At 38.9% G+C, this 26,752-nt stretch overlaps 1 protein-coding gene across 6 annotated transcripts in view; it reads right to left on the reverse strand.

Moving 5' to 3' along the window:
• Mospd2 (motile sperm domain containing 2) overlaps positions 1-26,752 on the reverse strand; it is a 106,599-nt gene that overhangs the window by 71,284 nt on the left and 8,563 nt on the right. For all 6 annotated transcript variants that reach the window (XM_028762058.1, XM_028762072.1, XM_028762049.1 and 3 more), the window contains exons 3-11: positions 21,096-21,251; positions 18,641-18,727; positions 16,781-16,935; positions 13,861-13,921; positions 11,650-11,688; positions 8,254-8,378; positions 3,780-3,956; positions 2,918-3,030; positions 584-680 (exon numbers count right to left, since the gene is read on the reverse strand). In XM_028762058.1, coding sequence (XP_028617891.1) covers positions 584-680; positions 2,918-3,030; positions 3,780-3,956; positions 8,254-8,378; positions 11,650-11,688; positions 13,861-13,921; positions 16,781-16,935; positions 18,641-18,727; positions 21,096-21,251 — 1,010 coding nt within the window. The remainder of the gene's footprint in view (positions 1-583; positions 681-2,917; positions 3,031-3,779; positions 3,957-8,253; positions 8,379-11,649; positions 11,689-13,860; positions 13,922-16,780; positions 16,936-18,640; positions 18,728-21,095; positions 21,252-26,752) is intronic.

The following is a 26,752-nucleotide window of genomic DNA, read 5'->3' on the forward strand; positions in this document are numbered from 1 at the left end:
TGTGTGTATGTGAGCAAATAGGTGCACATATGTGTGCAGGCCAGAGGACAATCTTCATTAGATAAAACATGTAATTTACCACAACATTGAAGGATAACACAATCAAAGCAAAGGTGCCTTTCCCTCACATGTGGTATAACTTGGAGTGTAGTTTCTATTGTGTCACCAAATACAAAGTGTAGGTGACTAAGCTCACTACAAGCCCTTCTACTAGAAGAGAGTACAGGACGGGGAGGGGGTAGGACACATAACACAAGCTAAATATTTCACACACAGCCGTTCATTGTTTGACTATAATTCTCTCCATTAGGAATGCCCCAAATAGCCGGGCAGTGGTGGCGTGCACCTTTAATCCCAGCACTTGGGAGGCAGAGGCAGGCAGATTTCTGAGTTTGGGGCCAGCCTGGTCTACAGAGTGAGTTCCAGGACAGCCAGGGCTACACAAAGAAACTATGTCTTGAAAAACAAACAAAAAAAAAGAAAAGAAAGAAAGAAAAAAAACTGAAAAAAAAGGAATGTCCCAAATCACTTAACGTTGACACACTCTCATCATTGATTATGACTTTAAGACTTTCTTTTTTACCTTAAAGGCCACGATATTTTTGGTGACATTTGTCAACACTATCAGAGTTTTCTTCTCTCCAGATTCAATGCTTCCAAAATATAATTCCTCTGCTGGGCTAAGTGGAAAACAACGAAAGCGTTTATAGTACTCAGACTAAACAGCATTGTGTACACTAGTCTAAAAGATGTTTGGCTAATTGCTTATGCTCACTGGAATCAAGAGACTTCCTTATACAAGATGGTGACCAAAATAGTTACCTAATATCAGTTTGTATGTTAAACTTACTGATGCTATGCATGCTAGGTAGTCCTAAGGTTTTCCCTAAGGTCAGAAGGAAAATAGGAAAGGAACAGAAGAGAGAGTTATGAAGATGCTGAATTAATCCTATAATCAACACAATCTGAGGTGGCTCGGTTTAAACTCCTTGGGAGGTTATGGATTGTTATCAAAACACAGAAGGCACTGCTGCTTCAGTGTTCCCTAATTACAAACAGATTAGCCTTGAGCATGCTTTGTATACCAACAGAGAAGAACATAAGCTCATAGAAAGATTATTAGGGATATATTTAAGTAACAGAATAATTTTTTACTACAGAGATGGCTTTTTCTGAGAACGGAGAAGAAAAAACAGACATGTAAAGAAATTTGGAGTAGTTCAAGAGGGCAGATAAACTAGTAAAACTATTAAGACTCAAGCTTCCAAGTTCACTATTATTGGCTACTGGAATATCTACAGCCTAAAACAAAAACTGTGTAGTTTAATAGCATTAGCCAAACTTTATCAGTGCTTCAACACAACGGAAAGGCCATCTGGGCTAGTGTTTTTGCTCTAAGTTCAAGAGCTTAGCTTAAGTGATAGTTTTCACAAAACCCTGAGTTTGTATGCGTGCACACACACACACACACACACACAGACACACACAGACACACACCCTTCCAACAGGAAGTTTCGTTTTGAGAGTCTTTAGGTAGCCTAGGCTAGCCTTCAAGTGTGAGCCTCTTGCCTCTTAAGACTGCTGGAATTTAAAGCTTGCATTGCAATCACAGCAGCAGGTATGTTTCTATCTGTTATGTTACATAAGAATTGTCATACACATCAAGGATATTCATTAATCTAGAGAGGATATGTTTAAGGATGACCTTGCCCACTTTTGGGGAAGACAGTACAAGTACATGATTGCTCTGTTCTCTTTGGCGCTCAAAGAACTGGAAACATGAAAACAGCAATGTTATAGATGTCAGAGCACTTCTCAGTAAACAATAGAAAAAATCCAAGGCAGCATGGGAGATGACATTGGTGGGGTCCTTGTTCATGTGAGGGAGTAGCTCCGTGACTCTGATTGGGGCACAGGTAGTGGAGTCATGTTCACAATGCAATCCTGGAAGTTGTCCTATTCTAACCTGCCTTTCTGGCTTCTATCACTGTTAACCCTCAAGAATCGCAGGTGAGGATCTACGCTTTGAATGGGTCTTCTGAGAAGCATGGAACATTGACTTCCAAAGTAGCAGAAGAAAAATTGCAAACATACAAACTCTAAAGGTGCAAAATGGCAAATAAAAAACATGGGAGACAAACTTTATGGCACGTGTCTCTCCTTACTCAGATATATACACAGACAATGGCAATACATCCCACTCCAACAGGACTCAATCCATACGTAGGCAAACAAGTTTTGTCAATTACAGACTTTCAGGTTAAATTCTGAAGAAGTCTGGCTGTATTGTTGATGGATGATATACTCCAAACATAGTGACATATGAAAGTTTTAAGAAAAGGCGCAAAAAGGCTACATTAGGTCATCACTGACTAGTGTTGCTATAGCAATACTGAACACAGAGGAAATAGCTCTGGGATTCTTTTATTTTCTTTTTCAGTGTTAGGGATCAAATTCAGGGCTTCACATAATGCAGACAAGCATTCCAACTATGAGCTATATCCTCAGCTCCCTTTCGAATTAATAAATTGAAACAGAGATAAACATGTCTCCCATTAGGGTTTAGTTAAAATCCCATTCTTCTAGAGCAAGCTGGTCCTTCAGAAGGTTAAATCAACAAACTCATCCCCTTATTTTTATTTTTCCAAGCATCATTAAGATTTATTAATGAATGAATATTCAATATTCCTATCCGAAGTGTGATGAGGGCTATGATACACACTCTGGAATAACAAAATGATAGTTGGAAATGGTCACTAAGTCTGGAAAATAAGGCACATGGTACTCTGCACAATTGTACTCTACTCTTAACGACAGGGTAGAAGTTTTCTTAATCAACTTAATCTTCTACCACCTTAGCCTCGGCCAGGATGATCAAGTTATGTTACAAAAATGCAGTCAATACAATCTTTGTTACCTGATGTGTAATAAGGGTCCTTTAAAAACACTCAATGGCTTTTTAAAAGTTTTCGTCTTTGAATCAACTTTTTCATTTTCATCTTTTTTGGAAGTAGACTCAGTTGGGTTACTCTAAACATCAAAAAAATAGAGAACAGAAACAAGGTAGAAAAGATGAAGATGTTTTAGTTCTAGTTGAACAGGTCACTGGGAGAACAAATAACCATTTAAATTCAATGCAAATCATAGTTTTTTAAAACATGTTTAGCATGTCTGAATGACATGTTTAATGTATACTGACATGACCATGGGAAAATACTTATATGATTCTCTTATAAACACAACAGATTCGATGATTTTTGTTCTAAATTATAATGTACTTATCAAACAAGCTCTTGCTATATTTTGTGAAGAATAACAGTTAACAAGCCCTTCCAAATGAAATTCAGAGGAATGGGATCCTCTGATGTTTCAAATTAATCACTTTTATTTTTAATCTTAAATAAATTTTTGAAAAGATTCCCTCCAGATGTACTTCACCATGTTTTGTACAAAGCATGGAGTCAGCTCTTTATGTATGTGTGTGTGTGTGTGTGTATATATATATATATATATATATATATATATATATATATATATATGCTGTAATTCAGTTCCAGTCATCCCTTCTTCATCTTTTTTTCAAAAAAAAATGTGGAGGTAAGGTAACTGGATTATCTCAAAGACTCACGGCAGAGTTGGGGAGACACCACAGTACCTTCCCCCCTTGTGCTGGGCATTGAACCTAGGGCATCATGCTGGGCAAGTGCTGTACCACTGAGCTATGTCTCAAGCATCAGATGACAGCTTTTGATTCCATTTTACTTTATTCCTAAAATTACCTTTTCGGACAGAGCTGGTTGCTCCTCATTAGAAATCGTTTCCAAGGTTTCTTTACCATCACCTTCTATATCTTCTTTACTTGAGGTTTCATCCTCACTGGCAATTGGCCCATTTTCACACAGTGGTGTCTGGAAGTCATCATCTACCAGTGGTGGGTAGCTATACTTGAAAGGATCCTACACGAGAGAACTTTCATTATGAGCCTGCTAGGAATGTAGAGAGAAATAATTCTCTTATGGTATACTGAAAATGGATTACATTGGCCAAGAAAATAAGCGTAATTATAAAGAAAAAATGGGATTCATTTCAAATTAGAAAAGAGAAAGAGCCATAAATAAAGACTAAGCCATGTAAGAAAAAAATTGGGATAGATCTTCAGCTTACTCCATACCAAAAAGAAGTTCAGATGACTAACACATAAATGTACTGTGTGTACCTTGTGTGATTTTTAAACCATAAAATTATGTATTAAACCAGAAGAGGAATGGACTGAATAAATATATAAGTAGGGCAGACTCTTCTACACACAGCACAGAACACAGGCAGTGCAATAATATTGCTAATTGGTTCTCCATGTGGTTCAAGGGTAGAGTAATTCCCTAGCATGTTTGAGAACTTGGGTTCAATTCCTAGCTCCACAAAACAGAACAAACCTCAATCAATTAATTAAACAAGTAAAAAAATCATAAAACCCAAACAAAATATATATAAAAAATATGGCTCAGTGGGCATAGTGATTGTTGAACCAGCATGAAGGATGAATTTAGATTCCATGTGAAAAGCCATGTGTGGTTGATTATACTTGTCTTTAATTCTAGTACTGGGAGGTACAGACAGGAGGACCCTAGGGACTCAAACGCCAGCCAGTCTAGCTAATCCGTAAGTTCTACATGCAGTGAGAGACCCTGTCTCAAAAACTAAGGTGGAGAGCATAGAGGAAGTTATCTAATGTGGACCTGTAGCCTCCATAAATGCACACATGCACATATAAACATACACAGTCTTATACACCACATAGAATCAAGCAAAAATAAACATAAGGGATAGAGATGTGGTTCAGTGGTAGAGTGTTTACTGCTCTGTCAAGAGACCAGAGTTTGGATCCTAGCACCAACATCAGGGAGCTCACAGAAAATTGCACTTGTGACTCCAGCTCCAAGATATTTTTTAATGCGTCCTTTGGCCTCCATGGGTACCATATATGTGCACAACTACACACACACACACACACACACACACACACACACACACACACACACATTAACCCAAACGTTCAAATAAAATATATCTTAAAAAAAACAAAACATATGTAGACAAACTAAACACATGGAGAAGTGAGTATGGTGGTTATATGCCTATAATCTGTGCATATCAGAGGCTGAGGATTTGGAAGTTTGAGGCAAGCTTGGGCTACAAGAGACCCTGCCTCAAAAATAAAACATAAAACTGGAACAATTACAAAAACGGTTTTGCTTTAATTACAGGTGTAATATGTAGGATGAACTAAGGTGGGAGGAGTAAGGAGAGGAAGAGGAAAAGGAAGAGGAGGAGCGAGGTGAGTGGGAGAGGGAGAGAGATGGAGGAGGATGAAGAGTCACACAGGTATGGAGAGCAGTCCTGGGTAACAACTTATATTTAGGTTAGCTAATTGGGAAACACCACCTCTAATTGTATGGACATATTGTTATTGAGCATTACCAAATATATGAAGAGCCACTCAGGTATGGAGAGCAGTCCTGGGTAACAACTTATGTTTAAGTTAGCTAACTGGGAAACATTTTATGGGCATATTGTTATTGAGCATTACCAAACATATAAAGCCTTTGATTAATATTTAAGCATTAGTGTCTCATTTCCTACCGGGCCCACAGGGATGGCAGGATGGTTTGGGCACAGCCCAGCCTTGAGGAGATAGCATGAAAGATTGGCACAGCCATCTCTCAAGCTGATGTCTGGTGGGTGCCAGGGCTGGTGTTTCTGACTGGCCATTTCTAGCTGTGGTGAGCATGTGGCCTCTGGCCGCTTCTAGCTGTGAAGTGCTTGGCTTCAGGCTGCAGAGAATGAGGGCCTGAGCTAAGCAGAGCCGCTGCTGCTTAGATAGTCAGCCCAAGAAAACGCCGTTCTAAATATTAACTTTAACAGTAATATAGTATCTGAAGTGCTCAGCATTCACTTTTCCTAGCTTCAAATGCAAAGTGGAAAGTTTCTGAATAAGAAAGATGCAGACTTGAAATTAAATATTTTTTGGCTCATGTCTCTTCTAATTAATGAAAACTAACAGGGACACCAAACACTAATGCTGTTAGCTCTTGCTTCTCTTTAAATCCAATTTTGTCAGGCAGGCAAAATATACCTACAGTTATTTACAGAGGTTTCACACTTCAGGAAAAGTCACTTTTGCATTCATTTTTACAGCTATGTAAATACTAAAACAACAACAACAACAACAAACTAAACGAAATAAAAAAAACCCAAAATTTACTTGAGGAATCACCATGTAGTCCAGGCTGGCCCAGAACTGCAATCTGAATTTTGTCTCTTGATTGATGGGTACAGGTGTGCACTATCACACCTGGACACAACATTAACATTTCCAAATCTATCCACTCATTTCTGACCTCTGTTTTAAGTAATACATATCAGTTCAAAAACATTCTGACGGCTGGGCAATAGTATTTGCTTAGCATGAATCTGGCCCCGGGTTTGATCCGTAGAGCACAAAAAATAAAGGCAAATAAATAAATAAAAACCAAACAACTCTTTTAAACTTTTACAGCATATTCTTAAGGCTACACTTTAAATGAAAAGAAAACAACAACAACAACAACAACAACAACAACAAAAACCAAACCACTGGGTAGGAAAGACAGGGAAGAAAACCAAGGCCACACATCAACATCAAATTGAGTAAGTTATGGTTCATGATACTGGAGTGCTGCAGCCATACACATGTGGAAGCTTGGCACACACTGTTGTGAAGGGAAAACAGAGATGTAGAATACTGTACCAATATGCTACCTATTTAAAAGCGATGAGTAGGAGGAAGGCCTATGTGCATGTGCCTACACTTGCCTACACATGCAATGCACATCTCTAGAAATTAATTTAAGAAATGCAACCACAGAAGGCACTAGGGTGCTTGAGACAAGAATAGGAGACATTTTATGAAGAATTGTTTCTGAATATACTTTTGAATACTGAATGCACCCCAATTTAGAATCATTTATTCATTCATTCCTCCATCTCATTTTAGGGGTATCACTAATCATTCTTTTTGCATTAAGACAGGGCCTACATCTTCCTGGGAAGGGGAAATTGACTAGATTTTCCAGTGAACTGGGGGCAGCTGGGATTGGGAATAGGAGGAATCAGGTGGGGGTGACAGATGACTGGAATTTGAGGGCACCTGTGAACTAATGTGGAAACCCAATGCAGAGGAAACTCCCTGGAATCTACTAGGGTGGCTAGTGAGAACTCCTAGTAGTAGAGGGTATGGAGCCTGAACCATCCATCTTCTGTAGCCAGATAAAATGTACTGGCAAAAGGTTGTGTATCAACTTGATACAAGCTAGAGTTATCAGAGTGGAAGACGCCTCAGTTAAGGAAATGCCTCCATGTGATCTAGCTGTAAGGGCTTTTCTCAATTAATGACCAATGGGGAAGGACCCAGCCCATAATGGGTGGCGCCATCCCTGGGCTGGTTGTCCTGGAATGAAGAAAGCAGGCTGGGCAAGCCAGCAGAAGCAAGCCAGTAAGTAGCACCCCTCCATAGCTTCTGCATTAGCTCCTGGCTCCAGGATCCTGCCCTGGTTGAGTTCCTGTCCTGATTTCCTTTAATAATGAACAGCAATATATAAGTGTAAGCGATATAAAACACCTTTCTCTCCAACTTGCTTTTTGGTCATGATATTTCCTTGTAGCAACAGAAACCCTAACTAAGACACAAGGCTTCCAGTGTCTCAGTGGGACTGGACACTAACCCAGCCACAAAACCTTCAAACTATAAACTGTCCTGCCAGCAAGATGTGCTGGGACGATAGTGGTGCAGAACTTGTGGAAGTGGCCAATCAATGACTGGTCAGGCATTGAGACCAATGCCTGACATTGCCTGAATGGTCAGGAACTAGAGGATGAATAATCCTACTGGGTTGCCTCACCCAGTCTTGATGTGAGGGCTTGTGCCAGGTCTTACTGTATCTTGTGCCATGTTCAGTTGATGTCCCTGGGAAGCCTGCTCTTTTCTGAAGGGAAATGGAGGAGGAATGAATCTGGAGGTGAGGGGAAGTGAGGGGAACTGGGAGGAGTAGAGGAAGAGGAAACTGTGATTAAGATATATTGTATGAAAGAAGAATAAAAATTAACAAAAATGATTTGCCCTTTTCCCTTTGAACTCTATTATTATAGAACTCTATTACATAGAACTCTATTATTATTTGGTGATCTACCATAACAAGTTTCAAGGACGGTACTTACTGTCCCACCCATGTGGGGAGGCAGGTATTCCACACTGACATACTCCTGGATTTCATTCTTACTTGTAAACTTCAACAAGCTTACTGCTTCAGGGCCAAGCCAGCTTTTCACAATTTTGAAAGCAGCTGAGGAAAAACAAGCAAGTCACCACACTAGCTCTGTCAAAAACTTACTTTGCTGTATGCACTAACCCAGACCTTCTAAAACCATCTTGAACTCAGCGCTGTGAGGACTTTCTTCTGAGGCTGGACACTTACCGTTCTTTAATTCTAGCAGGTTTTGTGGTATGCGTGTCCCTCACACATTTCAAATGCTCCATGGAGATCCAGGAAGCTTCAATTACCCTGATGTTCACTGAGAAGCTTCTCAGGGTTGTGACCTGTGAGCACGTCTATCAGTGGCCTCAATAACTATGATTTCTAGACAATGAACTAAACCACTATGTGACTCAGGAAGGAATTATATGATGTTGTGAAGAATCTTTTACTTTGTGGTTCTTCTGATAAACCCTCAATATAAAATCCCTCCTCAAAGAGAAAGGCAGAAACAGGAGGAAGGGGCCCTGCTTATTATGGGTGTGAGCCAGAACCAGCTTCCTTCCTGATTCAAAACTCTGCCTTTTTCCCAGGCTGTGCAGTTTATATAACCATGAGAAAGACTCTACAAGAATAAGCTGCTACCAAACATAGCTATTTGACAGCTACAATTCGGTCCTGTGTCATGTCATTTGTTTTAGGCTTAATTAAAAAAATATTTCTAATGGGACCTTTTTAACCTATTTTGAAAAAAATCTAAAAGCACAATGCTGCAGTAAATACGCACAAGTGGCAGTAGACAAGAAAGCGGAAATCAGAATAATAAAAACATTGAAGTGTGGGTTAGAAAATCGCGTTGTTTTTTTTTTTTTTAAATTCTGGCTCCCTATGATTTAGGCTTTTGTTCAAGTACTATTTAAACATTCCTTTTCAATTTAAAACAGCCTGTGACTTGACAGGATTGAAGTCATGTTATTGGAATTAAATGAAGTTGTTAAGTCTGATTTTTTTCATGCCAGCTTTTATTGAAATAATTTGCAAATGTTTCTAGCTGTGGGTTACCATAAAAGCCCTTTGTCAGGGCAAAAAGCTTTTCTATATGCAGTTAAAAAATTACCCTTACCTAAAGAGAGGTCTGGCCTTTTCTCCCAGCTTCTGGGAGGTAGCATTCCTGTTTGGTAGGACTGTCTCTTTGTTTTTGGGGGGGTGCTGGGAGGCTTGGAATAGTGGGAACAACATGACCTCAGATTAGGGTGAGACTTGACTATGAGAGAAAAACCAACATGTGATTTAATAGGGACAGTAGGCCATGAAGTACCAGTAAGTACTAGCCACAGGTAAAATCAATCATGCCTACATAATGGAGCCCCAAGCCAATTTCTGATAATCAAGGCATGCGGCCTTCAGTGAATTTCCTTGGTTGGGAATACTCCCTGTGTGCTGGTCACATCGATGCTGAGAGTGATCTGTTTCACATTTGGAACTTCTCTGTAATTCTTTTCCTTGCAATAAGTCACAGTGGTGAGCATCAGTTGTTTTCAGTAAGTTCTAGTGAGCGATCAAACATCTGAAAATCATTTAAGAAATTTGTAGAATTTTGAATTTGAAGAAGGCTGTCTTCTATAGACTGCTAGGACTCCTGTTAAATCTCCTTGTTTCAATAGTACTTTCTGTTGCTACTTTTAAAAGAGTTTTTTCATGAGAGTATATTAAAGTTTTGGCATGTGTATGTGTTTTTCCCCTACTAAGATGATGATTCTGTAGTTTGGTTTCTTCATTTTATTAATATGATATATTATACTGATTTTTTTTTTTTACTTTGAACCAACTTTGCATCACTGAAACAATTCCTACTTTGTCATGGCTTGTAATGCTTTTTGGTGTGTGGTGGTGGTGGTGGTAGTCGTGTGTGTGTGTGTGTGTGTGTGTGCGCTTACATGTATATGCAGGTATGTAGAAGCCAGAAGAGAACCTTAGGTGCCATAGCTCAAGAGTTATCCACCTTGCTTTTTTGAGACAGGGTCTCATTGTCCTAAAGTTACTGATTACTTTAGAATGGCTGGCCTGAGAGTTCTGGAGTTCTGCTTATTCCTTCTCCCAACCCTCATTTCTCAGAGCAGAGGGAGATATGTACTTGTTGTTATATAAATTCCTAGGGATTAAATTCAGTTCTCAAGCACTCTGCCACCTGTAATGCTTTTTATATTTCTTTGGCTATGGTTTGATAGTTTTGTCCTTCTGCAGTGCTAGGAGTGGAACTCAGGGCTCCACATAGGCCAGGCAAGTGTCACATCATGGAGCCATACCTATAGTGCATGAGACCACTGGTGTGTCTATAGTTGGAAGGGGTTGCCCTCTGCAGTTTTCCTGCTGTCTGATGTTTGGTAGCAGGATTGTATTTACTCATGAATGAGTTACAAGCTCTCCTTTGTGGCCTATTTTTAGAACTGTTTACAAAGGGTCAGGGTAAATTCTTTAACTATTTCATAGAATTTTCCAGAAAACTCACCAGGGCCTGAACTTTTCTTTGTGGGTTTTAACATTTAACTTTTATTTTTACTTTTTTTAATCAATCGATTAATTAATTTACTTTTGGCTACTACTTCTGATTCTTGAGTCAACTTCAGCAGTCTAGGTCTTCCTAATAATGTATCAATTTTATCGAGTTTTAGAAGTTCATTGCTATAACTATTTTTTATTTCCATGAGTCAGTAGTGACCTGTTTTTTTTCCTGTTCTAACATTTTAATAACGTAAGCATTTCATTTGTTTAGTCTTTACCAGTATTAAAAGGCTTGCCAATAAATAACTTTTGAAAGCAGCAAATTTCAGTCTACAGAGTTTCCCTATTGTTGACTGTGTATGCAACAATGGACTCGTGGAAACACCAATGAAATCAATGTGAAGAACAGGATTGCCTTTCAAATCACTAGGAACTTTTTTTTCAATATCCATTTCAAAGGTCTTTCAGGAAAATTATGACTGTCAAAAAGGGCCATGTGACTTCAGTGATTTGGAGTGACTTTCAGATTTCTCCCACTTTGTCCTTCAACACTTGAATCAAGAGAAAACCTAGCCAATATATGTTTTGTGCATGGGAAAAAGAACGAGGTTTCTTGTAATTATTTTACCCAAGTGGTGGAATAGCTTCCTGCTGATTTTAGAAAAGACAAGTAGAAAAACTCCCAAACTCTTGAGAGAATGCCAGTCTTATCTGTTTACAAAACAACCTTTAAGTACTCTGGCTCTGTCCTTTTAAGAGTCCACAAGGATAATATGAACATGTTCCTAAACAATGGTAGAAACAGCTGAATTGGCCAAGTAAGACAAATGAAAGTCAAAAAACACAATACTATACTCACCATTCATTATCCAAGGCATATCAAAGATCACTATTTTTGCTGAAAGATGAAAAAAAAATTTCACTTCATGTGACTTAGTTCCTTTACAATAAATAGTCTATCAGCTTGACCTGACCTAGAAAAGGACAACTATGTGAGAAAAATTGAGCTGGTTGGCTAGGGTCTAATTCAGGAACGTGTGAGTGGGACTGGAACTGAACCATCAGCTCATAATGGGGAGGAGTCCCAATAATACACTGTCACTGGTCTTTGGCAAACAACCCATCCCTCTGGTCATTTGCTGATTTAATGAAGGTACACAAGAAAATAGTTAAGGGAGCATGGGTGTCACGTGCCAGATAAGTGCTGAAAGCAACTGTACTTTAACAACAGTATTTACATGTCTAATGTATGGCTTCACTTAGACATTTTCTTGAGATTACACTGGTGACTAGTCATACAGCTGTCCGGTCCCTCTGACGCCGAGACATAGACATTGTATCTTTTCTTAACTCTTATGAACTCCAGGAAGCCAAAAATTCTGAAGTACACACAACTGTTATTTACATACTGAATTGAGGATATTAAGTAGCCCTATAAGCAAATGTGAGAAAGAAATCAGAAACCACAAAGGGGATTTGTGATAGCCCGTTCATTCTTCTACTGCAGATGAATCAATATGTAATTTCGCTCTTCTCCAAGACGAGAATCCCCTAGAATGCTATGCAAAACTAGCGAAAGTAAAATACACAAAAAGAACTTGGTACTAGTAAGAGAAAGCTCACTGCTTAGTATTCAAGCTTTTGAGCAGGGATGTAAGGTCTAATAGTTGGAGTTCATGACAGCTTTCAAAGAACAGTAAGTTTAATACCTTATAAAATCCAATGTCTGCAAAACCACACAATTTTGATAGAACAGAGACATCATTTGTAGTTAACTGAAATGAGCAATATGTACCATTATATGAACCCATGAATTCATGAATAGTTCTTTCAAAATAATCCTGGACATATTTTATAGATAACGAATAGTTACATTTTTCCCCCAAAGGCTCATTACAGACTTAAGTATTTCAGTCAACAGGTGTTTTAGAAGGCTGAATGTATTTTATAAAGTAATAGTTATGTTAGTACTATTTTGACATGGTGTATCCTTTAGATTGTTCAATAAATACTTCAGTTTTGTTTTGTCCATAAAAGAAACAAGTTAATATCTTGAATATCTTGTATTTCTGTCCATTGAAGGGCACTGCTTAGCAAGATTTAATCAATCAGGGGATGTGCCAGATCTACAAGGAATTGTAGAATGTTCAATTTCCCAACCCAAATGCCATCATTTTCTTTATCTAACAACATTCACAAATAGTCTCTGATGGGTTTGCAGAATAAGGCTGTATGTGGTACTGATTTCAGACTTTCAGTATGCTTTTGTCACCCAAGAGACCATAACTGTGGTATCTGCCAGGAATACATGTAGGGAGCTCCATGAATTTCCATTTTTGATATCCTTTTGCTTCTTCTGACTTTTTGGCTTTTATCAAACTGGAGCTAAATAAAACTGACGGTTTATGTGGGTTGGCCATTTATTTACCTGATGAGTAATCTATTACATAAGTCCAACAAATGAAAAATGAGCTTATAAGGCTTAGAAAGAGCCCATCATTTGAAGTCCCATCATTAAAGGGAGAGTTAAAATTAAAAACAAACAAAACAGGGCTGAGGATGTTAGTTCCGTGATAGAACACTTGCCTGCCAAAATTCCCAGCACCAGTAGTGCATTCTGGTTCAGTATTTTCTTATTGCCAGTTCTAAAGCAGCAATTAGTAACACACTGTACTTCATTTGCCTTACAATGTACTTTATTAGTACTGTTCATCTGCTCTTGCATGCAGCAAGTTCCATATAATAAATACAATTTTAAACAAAGATCAGTACAAATGGGCACATGTTGCAAATAAATATATATAATTGCACACAGCTGGGTGTTCAGTGTTACAGGCTCTTTTGGACTCTAGAACTTGACTGGAAACAACAACTGTAAAGGAAAACTACTTCAGAAAAGTGTCTATGTATCTACTGAGATAAGGACTTACATATCTACCTAGGAATACATTTAAAGTACTTCATCAAAAAACAGTGTTTGAGGTATGAGTCAATAATATAAAACTACCACTTATGGGCACCGTCTACAATTTCAATATATTGTATTTTTAGAAAGGAGTAAGTTACTTACAGAGGTATTTGGGGTAATACACCTTAAAGCAGTTGATGATAAATCGTACAAAGTCCATGTCCTAAAATAAATATTAAAGTTTTAAGACTGTGCATATCAGACAACATTAACTTATACATTTCGAACAGTGATAAATTATTAAATGCAAGTGAGACAACTACTTTTCTTAAAAGATAAGCTAATAAATGTATCTATAGCCCTAAGGGTTATGGTTTTAGGTTATTAAGCTAAGGATTGGCCCTAAAATTGAGTTTAAGAAGTCATATATTTACGGGTATTTTAAAACTTATTTGTATTACTTCAAATTAGTTATCTGCTTCAGGCTACAAAAGCATGCAACAGATATAAAAGCAATTCCCACAGAGAGACTCTAAAAAGTTTATTGAACAACTATAGAACTATTGAAAAGGATATGCAGTTTATAATATGATTAACTCAAACACACACACACACGCACCCGCATGCGCGCGCGCACGCACACACACACACACACACACACACATACGCACTATGGTATAGTATTAACTTTCTAAATCTAATTTTTACCTTATAAGAATTTCAATAAAACATGCTGTTAGTTTTTTATACAAGGATCCCACTGATCTGACTTGCCAATTTACATTTTATTTAAGATGCCCTGTATTAGTTTGTTGTTGTTGTTGCTGCTGTTTTTCAGTTTATTCATTCCAGTTTTTTGGAGACTGTATTAAACAGCTACCTGGTTAGTTCTCCTGCTTCATATACAACAAAAGGAAATGAGGCCATTTGGGATATTAGTCATATTCCACTCCTCATATTATTCCGCACTAGCAGCCTGTTCCCTTTATCCTGCTCAGCCACCTGATAAACACTTGTAGTTTGAACAGCTAAGCAGACAAGCTGCAATCCAGCACAGCTATTGAAAAGCTGGTAATTCTAGACAGGAGAGACTATGAAGTCTTTCCTAGCATGTGAGTTACAGTGCCTTTAATTGTAGTAAACTGAAGGTAAGCATCCTCATCTATATTTATTCTGGGAGAAGTCTTAGTATATAGTAAAACCTTTATAAATAGTCCTTATATGCAGTGAGCATAGTTTCAAAAATCCATAGTTAAGTAAGAGTCAGATAAAAGGACTTAAAAAACTAGCTGTATAAAATTTTGGTTACCTAGTTTAACATCTGTGACTACTCTCAGATATTACTAGTCTTTATATAGGAGTCATTACCATCATTTATTCAGTTGGCTGTTCTTGTTCATAAAAACCTAATTTTGGAGATATGATGTCAGTGGCCTACACTGGCTATTACATAACATACCTCCATGAAATAGACTGTTGGACAATCTCTAAGGGTGCTTTTCAGAATGGTATCTGTATCATTTACAGTGTCCATCCTCTGATGACACATGCAAGATGTCTCTTTCTAGTTAAACTGCTGAGAATAGACATGTTTTCCTAAAGTATTAATTATTTAAAGTCCAGATATTTGTATATTATTAAATGATTCCATTCTTTTAGCTAGGAAGCCAAAAAGTTACAGTCAACATGGTAGTCCAATTCTTACTAAAGCATTTTATGTCTCCAATATACATTTTCATAAAGTGACTTTTTGAATCATGAGTGTTATATAATAAACAAAATTATCCAATAAAAATTCAGGTGCTTTATAACATCAATAATGAATGAAATATCCACTAGTATCAATAGACTTTCTTTACAAATTAGAAATGACAACATGTGAATCTGTTGAAAATCCATCAGATAGCTGTTGTCAATTCCCTCCCCCTATATTAGGGAACAGAAATCATTAGCATACATTATTTGCGGTTGTAATAAATAGGTGACTATGGTATCTAAAGGACAATAGAATCATAGCCTAACTTCATAGAATATAGATTCATTTAAGTAATTCGAGTTTAATTTATGATATAAAACATTTTACTTTATAATTCAAAATCCACTCAATGGAAACTACATTTTAAAAAAATGCAGGGTATTAGATTCTTACTGAGAAAACATGCTGCCATCTTCCTCTCCTAAAGCTCTTTTGAATTGTTCTCTGGAACCTGGTTAGGTTGTGTAAATCTAAGACATCACCGTTTTGGGTTACACAGCAATATACTATAGTAATACAGTTCTTTTCCTCTTAAAAAGGTATTCTCCAATTTTATTACAAGTTCTTCACAGATACCAACATATATGGCTACCAATTAGGTATAATACAATTTATCATTTTGTCATGTTGGACATTTAGACTTTTTCTTTTCCATTATTTTTTCAAGACAGTCTCACTATGCTGTCTGGGCTATTCCTGAACTCCAAAGATCAAATGAACTTTAGACATAAGCTCCATGAGGTACAGGGGCTATCGGTGTAAATATGTAAAACATTGTTGATACTGCAACAATTTAACTATGTTTTCAAGTTGTCAAAAGTCACCTGAAAAAAGCTGGTTCTCCAAGCTTACCAAATAAAATAAACAAACTTTTAAAAATCCAGGAAGAATACCCAAGTGCCCAAGAAAAGTACAGAAAGTGGTAAGCAAGCGGTAAACTCACATGAATATCTTGCGACTTCAAAACATGGTAAAAATACAAAGTCTCAGAGATCATGCATGTGTTTATTCAATATTTAGTGAGCTTCACTCTGTGCCAGGCATGGAGGTCAGTGTAGGGGGACATTAACATGGTACAAAAAAGGTTCAGCATCCATCACAATGACTGCCATCCTTCCAGTCTTACCTCTCCATCTTACATACCAGACAGGGAACATTGCCAACTACAGAAGCAAATTTAATTCTCTGCAAACCCTATTCCATGTCTGACTTCACACACAATGCAAAGGGAAAATGAATTTACAACAATATTTGGTTGGCAAAAAGACAGCAAGGATGGAGGGAACTGGAACAAAAAGTGACTTAGAATTAATGCAGAGTGCTTACTATGCTATTGAGTCCAGTTTCGGACATGTCAAACATCACTGTGATAGGCTTCCCGTTTTCTCTCTTGGCATATCGTTCCAACCAGAATGCTATGAGCTTCTTCTTGTCCATTATGGTTTTCTGGTCTTTTATGTGAAACTTCACTCTGATCCAGACTTATACAGAAAAACAGAGAAAAAATAAGCATACGATTTATGGTGTTTTCATATATATGTATATATATATATTTTTCCTTTTACATATTCCTTTATTAATAATTCATCTTGTTTTGAATAAAAACATCTCTCCCCTCTTTAAAATGAGAAACAGTTGCACTTGCTACCTTTAAATGAAAGAGTAGAAGAGAGGCAAACTATTTCTCTCTCCTTGAGGAAATACACAGACTTCACATTTAAGTGACGGTTCTCTCTGAAAAGAGAGCTGCAGGTGAACGAACACGGAATAACGGAGAAGTGCTCTTCACTGTGCTCAAAAGCAAAGCCAATGCTTCGATAAATTGCTAGAAAACACATTCTACCCGGAGGAGAGACACAGACAGGCAGGCAGCAGGCCTGGGAGAGTGTGGTGCAGGAAGTGGACCATGCAAATGCTTCAGGTGGTGGCAGCTAAGACTAAAATGGGATGGGTGGTAAGAAGAGAAGCAGGGAAGAGCTAAATGACTCTGAAGTCCTCGCTTCAGTTTGGCTTTCCCATTTCAAAACCTAACTTGGGCAGTGTCATAGAGGTTGGAGCAGAAGAGGTCAGGGAGGAAACCTATCTGGTCACAACCAGGGAAGGAGCTGACAGTAGGGCAACAGGGTAGGCAGGACTGAACTGCAGGAATGGCTGCTGAAGAGAAAGGGGGCTAAAATGAAGCTGAATTGCAGGGAGAGCCAACACCTGGGCCAGAGCTGAGCAATAGAGAAGAAGGACCACAAGCGGTAGGGCTGAGATGGGAGCTGTAGATCATGAGGAAGGCAGAGCACAGTCAAGAGACACCACCTGGGCCTGTGCGAATAGCTCGGGAATTGCATAGTATCTGCCCTGTGACTGGGGAAGCTGGCAAGGGTGATGTGTTTGAAATGACTTCCCAGGACATTATCAGCTACAACAGACTTTGGGAAACACGTTTCAGGAGCAAAACACAGAAGAGGTATGAGGAAGAGACTAAGTAAAACGAGGCAGAGAAATAAGAAGGCAGTGCAGCACGCTGTCAAAATACAGTGCAATTCACAAGCTGAGAAGTCAAGCAAGATGCACATAAGCTCTCCTACTGTAGTACAGACTCAACTGAGATTTGAGCAAGTGGAAGAGGGGATAAGAAAAGTATCGGAACAACAGACGACTTAACACCCATTACTACACATATTTCAGAAAAAGCTAAGAGGAGACCAGGAGAGACTTACAAGTCTGTTTTGGATATTGAGCAATGGTCAAAAGATTCTCCATGAGAAGAAATACTAGGTGGAGCACCAGCAACAAGTGAGAAGATAATGGCTAACTAAAATGACCATGACTGCGTTACTACTGCTCCAGTGCCATGCCTGCCTGCCTGCCTACTACCATACTCCTGGCCATCATGCTTGTGAACGCTAACCCTCTGAAACTGTAAGCCCCAAACAAACTCTTCTATGTTTCCTTCCTCATGGTGTCTTATCATAGTAATAGACAAGAAACTAAAGCACAGCACTTGTGTTTACTGCTTAGTGTATAATAATGCAAACTATGCCTTGATAGTATTTGACAGGGGTAAGGATGGCCACATATCTCCAGTTGCTGAGAATTTGTTATGTATGCACGTGGAAAACTTCTGTGATTATCGAGACACAGATGTATATTTCAAAGTCTTGAAAATCTAGAGTATGAATTACATATACTTACATAATTTGTTACCTTCTTTGTCATAACCGTGGAGATAAATACCACCAAGTTCTAATAACCATCTTGGAATAGAGGATTCACTAAGGTCTAGAAAGTGATAAACTTTGATCAGTAATAGTAGTAATCCATGGATCTAAAAAGAAAACTCACACTGTAAAGGTAATGTTACATAGTACTTCTTCTCACCCGAACTCGAACAAGATACAATTTACTTAAATCTTGAATAAAATGTAACTTTTGCCTGGTCTGGCCTCAATGGGAGAAGATGCACCTGAATCCTTGAGAGACTTGAAGCCCCAGTGAGGGCAGAGGCCTGGTGGTGGGGGAGCATCCTCTTGGGCCAGGAGGGAGGAGGAATGGGATGAGGAACTTTGTGGGGGGGGGGTGACTGGGAGGTGGGGCGACGGCTAGATTGTAAATTGACAAAACAAAACTCCTAGAAAGAGCTGCTGGCACCACAAAAGGCTACTTCCTGCTGAGAAAAAAAAATGGACAAAAGATTTTACAGAGAAAACAAGTAACAAAAGGTTTACAAATGATGGAAAGCTCTGGAAAAACTCTTATTTTTGTGGCTGCCTCTGTAGATTCTGAGTGGGTTTCAAATAAAGACTTGACTTGTCAACACATGTTAACGCTAAGAAACTATTCAGTTTAATCCTGTGCACCTTCTGGGTATAGGCCAGTGGTAGGGTGCAAGGTTAGCACACACAAGGTCCTGGATTCTATCCGTGGGTCCCTCCCAAAACAAAAGCCACATGAAGAAATATTCACACAACTTCAGAATATGAAGGGAAAAAACACTCTATTTTATTTAGCAAGATGCCATTTTGTTGTCTCTTCTTCCTCTCTAGGCCCCTGCATACACACTTTCCCTCTCTCCCCAACCCCCTGCTCTTTCTGTGTGTACAGACTAGGCACTGATGTTGGATGTCATCCTCTATAACTCTCACCTTACTTTTGGGACAGAGTTTCTCACTGAATTTAGAGTTGGCTGAATTGCTGAATTGGTTTGGTTATACTATTATAGTAGCTGGACAGCAAAGCCCCCTGGGATCCTCCTGTCTCCACCCTCCATCCCCTAACCCCAGCACCCAGATTACAAATACAAGTACAGTACCTGTTGCTATCCCTAGCCTTTGAAGTGAGTGCTTGTCAGTCACAGTCTCGCTTGTGCAGAAAGCGGTTTACCTGCAATCTCCCTACTCTCAAGACTGTATTTTCCTTCAAAATTTTAGATACAGTAAACTTTATAATGTTTTAGAGAAGGTGGAAAATAATTCAAGAAAAACATAACAATTCTTTCGCAGGAAAAACGAACAACAGACCTAACTGGTCTCTGAGGGAGGTTGGAAACCAGCATGGCAAGGCAGCACACAGGAGGCTTGAGTTGCATTCACCAGTACTTCCCAGAGAACTCGCACGGGTTCTCTCCCATTCCCCCTGCCTATCTTTGTTGTGTGTCACCAGAAACCAGCAGCATGTATAAGAATACATATTGTTGAATTTAGTATTAGATTCTCAGTAAGCTAAACACACACGCACCCCGAACTTTACTCTGAATAAAAGTTTATTTTGTATACGATTTAAAAATGGCAGATGTGAATTCTTTTTTGCTCGACTAATACAGCAAAATAATCCTTTGTTTAAACTGCCTACTGTTTTGACATTTGCCATTGTTATGCCCTTTCTTGTGGACTCTAGCATAAAGAATGGCGAGAAAATTAGCTCTCGATTTGTTGACTATTTTGCATTTAAGTCTTTAGACCAAGTCACTCCAGACTTCATAATCTTCTATGACAAATGATGTTTTATAGGACTGGGCAGTTGTGCCTACTTTCTCCTGTTAACTTTTTAGAGAGAGACAATAGGTAACCTTTCTTGAGTGTTCTTCACATATCTGAAAACTACTGTAAAACCCCCTCTAAGATTTCAAAAACCAATTTTGATGGCAAATTTCAATCTGGTAGTAGCTTTAAAAAGTTTAGAGAAGGCTGTCATGGGTATCCTTGGTGATAAACTTTCTTTTTGGGGGTTCCCATTCAGTTTTAGAATAATCAGTAAGCATACAGTACTCTGGGGATATGGCAAACACATGAAAAACAACTGGGAAAAAAAAAAGAAAACCAGCACAGCGATAAGTTTTTATTTTTAGGTCTAAAATGGAAGACTCTCTTACTGTTTGTTGTTTAATGGAATTAAACCAAACATAGACTAGGCAACCATGCTTTTAGTGACAATGCGTGACTCAGTTCCCTGTGATCTGATTTTCTTATGAGTGATTCTCCTTCTAAGATTTTGTTATAAACTGTCCCTTTGAAAGTATGATTATGCCTCTAAACATAATAGTCTAGTGTTTATGATGACTGTTAAGAATTTGTGCAAATCCAGACAAACATCTAAGGGTACCATTTATACAGATCTCATTGCCCTGTCAAGGTTAAATTGACCAGCTTACCATTCACAGAGAATTCTTTCCTCCACTGAAAACTCTCATCAAGCATCTTCAGTGTTTCATCCACAATGTTATGTCTCCCATGTAAGTAACTTTCAACCCAGTTATCATCTTGCTGAAGCCTTTCAATATCACGTGGATCATATTTTTCTGACTTTTCTAGGGGAAACCAGTAAAGAACATCTAAATCAGGTTAATTCCTCTGGGGAAAATAAATAATATAATGGCAATGGAGAAAAAAGATCTGCAAGACCAACCCAAGCTTCTCCAAGGCACACATAGGGATGCTTTCAGGTGAAAACGCACTCAAAAGAATTGACTGGATTTCTAAGTGAGAGCAGACTAAAGTTATTGAAAGGCTACAGATTTGAGAAGATGTCTAACAGAGAAGATGTCTAGGATGTCTTGGAATTCTTGGGGGCTCAACTGATCCTCCTGTCTCAGTCTAAGTAGCTGGAACTACAATCATACACTTCTATACCGGGCACAGAGCATCATTTTTAAAAAGTCAAATGGAAAATTGTCCACATCTAGAGTGTATTAGCTAATACTTCATTCCTATGACAAAATTAACCAAGGAATGAAGGATTTTTGTAGATTATAGGATGTTTTCTAACTTGAGATCCTGCATCCTCAGTCTCCTAAGTCCTAGGATTATACATGTGCACCAACAAGCCCATCTGAGGAAGCACTGATTTTGGCTCACAGTTTCAGAGGTATTAGTCTGTGTCAACTGTCTCTATCATTCCTCCGCCTGGCCTGTGATGAGATAGGGAAGAGAACTTCATATCATGGCAGACAGGAAGCAGAGAGGTAGCCATCATGGGGTCAGAACATGGGTATACTATTCAAATGCATGTCCCCCAGGGACCAATTTCTTTCAACAAAGCCCTGTCTTCTAACAGACCATTCAGCTATTTATCAATGGATTTGTCCCCTGATGAAGTAGGTGCTCTCCTGATCCAGTCACTTCTCAACTGTTACCAGCAGGGAACCAAGCCTTCAACACACAAACTTTTTTCAGGGACTACGTCATATCTAAACCATAACATGCAACGTCATCACATTTTCAGATTCTGAGGGACCATTCCCAACAATTTAGAGGAGCAATTATAATCAGTTATAATTGTGTGTCATTTTCATAAACATGTCATATTCTCCACTAGCTTCTATACCAGATAGTCCTCCCTGTATACTATTCTCACTAGTTTACTGTGGTCAATTCTTCTTGTTTCCATATAATCACCTTCATATACCCAAATTCTACCATTTGGCAACACTCTTTTCAGATACTTCTTCTTTTCACAAATATTTCCTGTGACCAAACATAATTCTTTCGGTGAGCAGCAACAGAACTTCGTTTAAGATTTTCTTAAGGCATGGAACCATTTTTTACCGTAAGTTAGTGTTGTAGTAAATATTTATTCTCAATCTGGGGTTTCTATCCCACCTTTAGTCATTCAGTTCCCAGATAAAAGATGTAAAATTTAAGCCTTTAAAGCACTAGAGCTGGGAATTGTTCCTGTCTAAAAGAACTGCAGGGACAAAAATGGAGAAGAGACTGAAACAAAGGTGATTCAGTGACAGGCCCAACTTGGGATCCATCTCATGGGAATGGGGAGCACTAAGGCCTGACACTGTCACTGATGCTATGGTGTGCTTACAGATGGGAGCCTGGCTTGGTTGTCCTCTGACAGTCCCCACCAACAGCTGACTGAGACAGATGCAGATACTTACCCTCAACAATTGGACTGAAGTTGGGGACCCCTGTGGTTGAATTAGGGGAAGGATTGAAGAAGATGAATGGGAGGGTGACCCCATAGGAAGACCAGCAGTCTCAACTAACCCAGACCCCAGGCAGTTTGCCAGACACTGAGCCACCAATCAGGAGCATACAAAGGCTGGTCTGGCCTCAGTGGGAGAGGATGTACCTAATCCTTGAGAGACTTGAGGCCCTAGGGAAGGGGGAAGTCTGCTGGGGGAGGAGGAATGGGATAAGGAACTTTGGGAGGGGGGGGCAGGAGGGAGGGCACTGTCTGGGACGTAAATAAATAAAACAATAAAAAAAGAAGTTAATGTGAAAAAAAAAAGCAGTAGACCTGGGCAGATATCTAACTTCTATGCTATTATGTCTACTTCCCCGCCAATAACCACAAGATATCACTTGTTATGGTCCACCTGGGATCCTCCTACTCCTACTGTCTAGCCCTCATGACCAGTTCTCAGGATCCATTACCCCATGGCATCTTCTACTCTCTCCATCTTTTCCCCTTTGGTTGGTCTTACCTCAGACCCCAAGCTCAGGAACCAAAACTCCACCTACCTCTCTTCTGCCCAGCTAGGCTATAGGCTACTTAAGTCAACCAATCCTTTTAAAATAAGGAGCAAGGTTACACAGTAAGTGAGGATCTTGTCCTCCTTGGGGTTAAGTAGACCTTAGGGGCCAGTATTTAATATTACAATATACAGTAACAGACCAAACCTCAACAAGGTTGAGTTACTGGTATGCATGCTATCACGCCCCAAAACCACTAAAGGCTCAGAGTCTGTATTCTAAGAATTCTCCAAAGCAGATGACACAACGTTTATTGAAAGACTCTATTCTGTTTTTAGTTTTAGTTTCTCAACTATCCATTCCCCTCCAAGTGCTACAGCAGCTTCAAGAATTACCCTTGCTTCTCCATTTCCTTGTCGTTCACAAGTATTTAGTTACTAAGTTGTATAACATCTACCTCCTCTACATTTGCACTGCCTTCAGTTCAGGGCCTTGAGTTAATAGATGAAAGGGCAGGAAGTAGAAAGTGCTTTGAGATGATTAACCTCTTTGAGTCTCCACTTTCTTAATCTTTACACTGTTTATATACTCCGGAGGCCTGTGTGAGGGTCAGATAAGAAAGAATGCAGGAAAGTGCCTGGAAATTTAAAACCACAAAATAGGAGTCCATAAATCATACATTTGTGAAATGTCATCGGAGGCATAGTTTTCAATATATGGGCTCTATTTTTCTAATTTATAAAATGAGTGGGCCCATACTACATAAACCTTGGAAAATAGTTTCAGCTCTGTAATTTGAAAATTCATTTGTATTCCAAGCACATTTTCCCCTTTAATTATAAATGACATTTGAGAGCATAAAATGGCTTTAAAAGAGTTAACATAGACTTCTGTCTCATTAAGGAGGGATCATTTAGTCTGGCCATTGTACCAGGAGGATATTTTCCTTAAAATTACAGTTGCCTTCATTCTCTTGCAGGAAAATGTCTGCCATTTTACTGAAGTCTGCCAATAAAAGTGGTAGTCAGTGAAAAACGTGACTAAGTAAGCTCCCAAGTCTAAGACACTTAGCCATGCAGAAATATTCTATGGCTACATCTCCATGTTTTCACATAAGGCATTAAAAGGTCATGTCTTCAAAGGTCAAGGTTTAATAAAATTTGTTCTCTCATTAGAAACTTTCTAAAATAAATCTGGCTTTTTCTGTCCTTCTTTTGTTCATGAATATGACAAGCACTACAATGATGCCTTGCCTTCCTCGGGTCATGGGGTCAGCAGTTTTACTTCTCATTGCTTTTGTATAATCAGTACAAATGTCAGCACAATGAAAGACGCGAATGATATTTAGGATTATGATGAGAATTTTGACCTCACCGGCTCCTGGAAGAGTCTTGGATATCCACTAGGGTCCCAGAGTACACTGAAATATACTTTCTTAGAATGACATTTTACAAGTGATACAAGCTCAGTAGAAATTAACCTCAATAAAAAAGGAAAACATTATTGTTAACATGACTGCTACTGGTAGCCCTACCATTAACAAGGCACGGACCACTACTAGAATTTAAAGCCTGCTTCCTTCTGTCGTTGTCATGGACACTGGTCTCTGAAATCAGAAATTTCTATTGAGCATGATTATTATTAATAGGCATGTATTTACATACTGTTGCCGTTTTAATCATTTAATCCCAGTCAAGCAAAAATTGAATCAGAGAAGGAGAAAGAAATGAGAAGAGATAGCTAGAGAGGGGAAGGAGAAGAGTTTGGCAGAGAGAGGCAGGAGAAAAGCAGCAACAAAAGGAAAGAGGGAAAAGGCCAAGGGAGGAAAATGGGAGAGAACATAAGACAGCAGCAGAGGAAAAAGACAGATGAGGGACACAAGGCAGACCAGAGACAAATGAGAACAGAGAAGAAAGCTAAAGGTCACCGTCCCTTGGCTTAGGATTGACCACATGGTTAAGGAACATTATTAACTATATTTAGTACAACCAAATCCAGCTTTCTTTTATTAAAATTCATTACAAGTTCTTATTTATTTGAATTATTTATAGTGTGCACATGTGCATGTATGGTGGTCAGAAGATAACTTTCTGGATTCAGTTCTCTCCTATTGTGTATTCCAGGAATTTAACTCAGCTTGTCAGACTTGGTAGTAGGCATCTTTGCCCACTAAAACAGCCTCCTAGTCCCAAATCTGTTGTTTTCATAGGCCTTAGCTTCTTCCATGAATCTTTAGTATAGATCAGATGAAAGGCCTGATAGGGGTTTGTGAAGGAACTGTGGATGTGTTAAGAATGGAAGACATTGGGCAAAACCAAACCAAACCAAACAACAAACAAACAACCAAACAACCAAACAAAAATAACCAAAACACTCCCTTAGCACTTGGCCATAATCTACTCTGAATCTCTCTGTATCTGTCAAGCAATCAGAAAGACTGAGTGAAAGGTGATCTTCTATGACAGAATATGTGTCAGGGTCACACGAGGATGCTAGCACAGGCATTCTTGGGTTCTGTGTCAGGATCATGAATCTTGGGGGCGGGGGAGATCCAAGAATCAACAATCTGGCATAAAGAATTTATTTAGTGAACTTCTGTCCTACTGCAGGACCTGGCAATCCCTACCACTCTACCCCGTGTAAGGTTAGATAAAAATATCTAATACCTTAAGGGAAACAGATAACCTCTGTTGCTGATACACTGTATGCTTATTTAAAATCCCTTTAAAACACAAACTGAACAAAAAATTCTCAGGCAAGGGCTGTGTTAAACAGGCCTTGGATGATCTTGACTCCGTTGCTCAGAAGGTGGAACTTTCTATTTCAGATGCTTTCCTTCAAGAGCACAAGGGGTAAATTTTCACCAGTCACCAGCTAATTACTTAGGCTAAACAGACTTAATGGATTTTTGGCCATTCCGACATATTATGGACTGTGTCCAGGCCTCCTTGTGGGCTTATTGTGTACAATCTTGTGTTTGCTCTTCTTAGCCCAAGTCAAATGGGAGAGTGTGGGGCCCATTTCATTAAAAATCCAGGCCTGGCAACACAAGCCTGTAATTCCAGTTACTCAGGAAGCCAAGGTAGGAAGATCACAAGTCCAAGATCTACACCAGCTACACAGTGAATGCAAGGACAGCCAGGAAACTTAATGAGATACTTTTCAAACTAAAAACTGAAAAAAGAAAGGCTGAGGTATACAATTCAATGGTGGTGTGCTAGCCTAGCATGTGTGAAGCCTTGCAATCAATCTCCAACACACACACACACACACACACACACACACACACACACACGGAAATACTGCTCATGAAAACTGAGCAGGAAGCACTCATTTTTAAGGGAACAGCTCCTTAAATCACACCTGCCGAGTCCCTGTGTAATGA

The sequence above is a fragment of the Grammomys surdaster genome, unplaced genomic scaffold (assembly GCF_004785775.1).
Source record: "Grammomys surdaster isolate TR1022 unplaced genomic scaffold, NIH_TR_1.0 131, whole genome shotgun sequence".
Lineage (NCBI taxonomy): Eukaryota > Metazoa > Chordata > Mammalia > Rodentia > Muridae > Grammomys > Grammomys surdaster.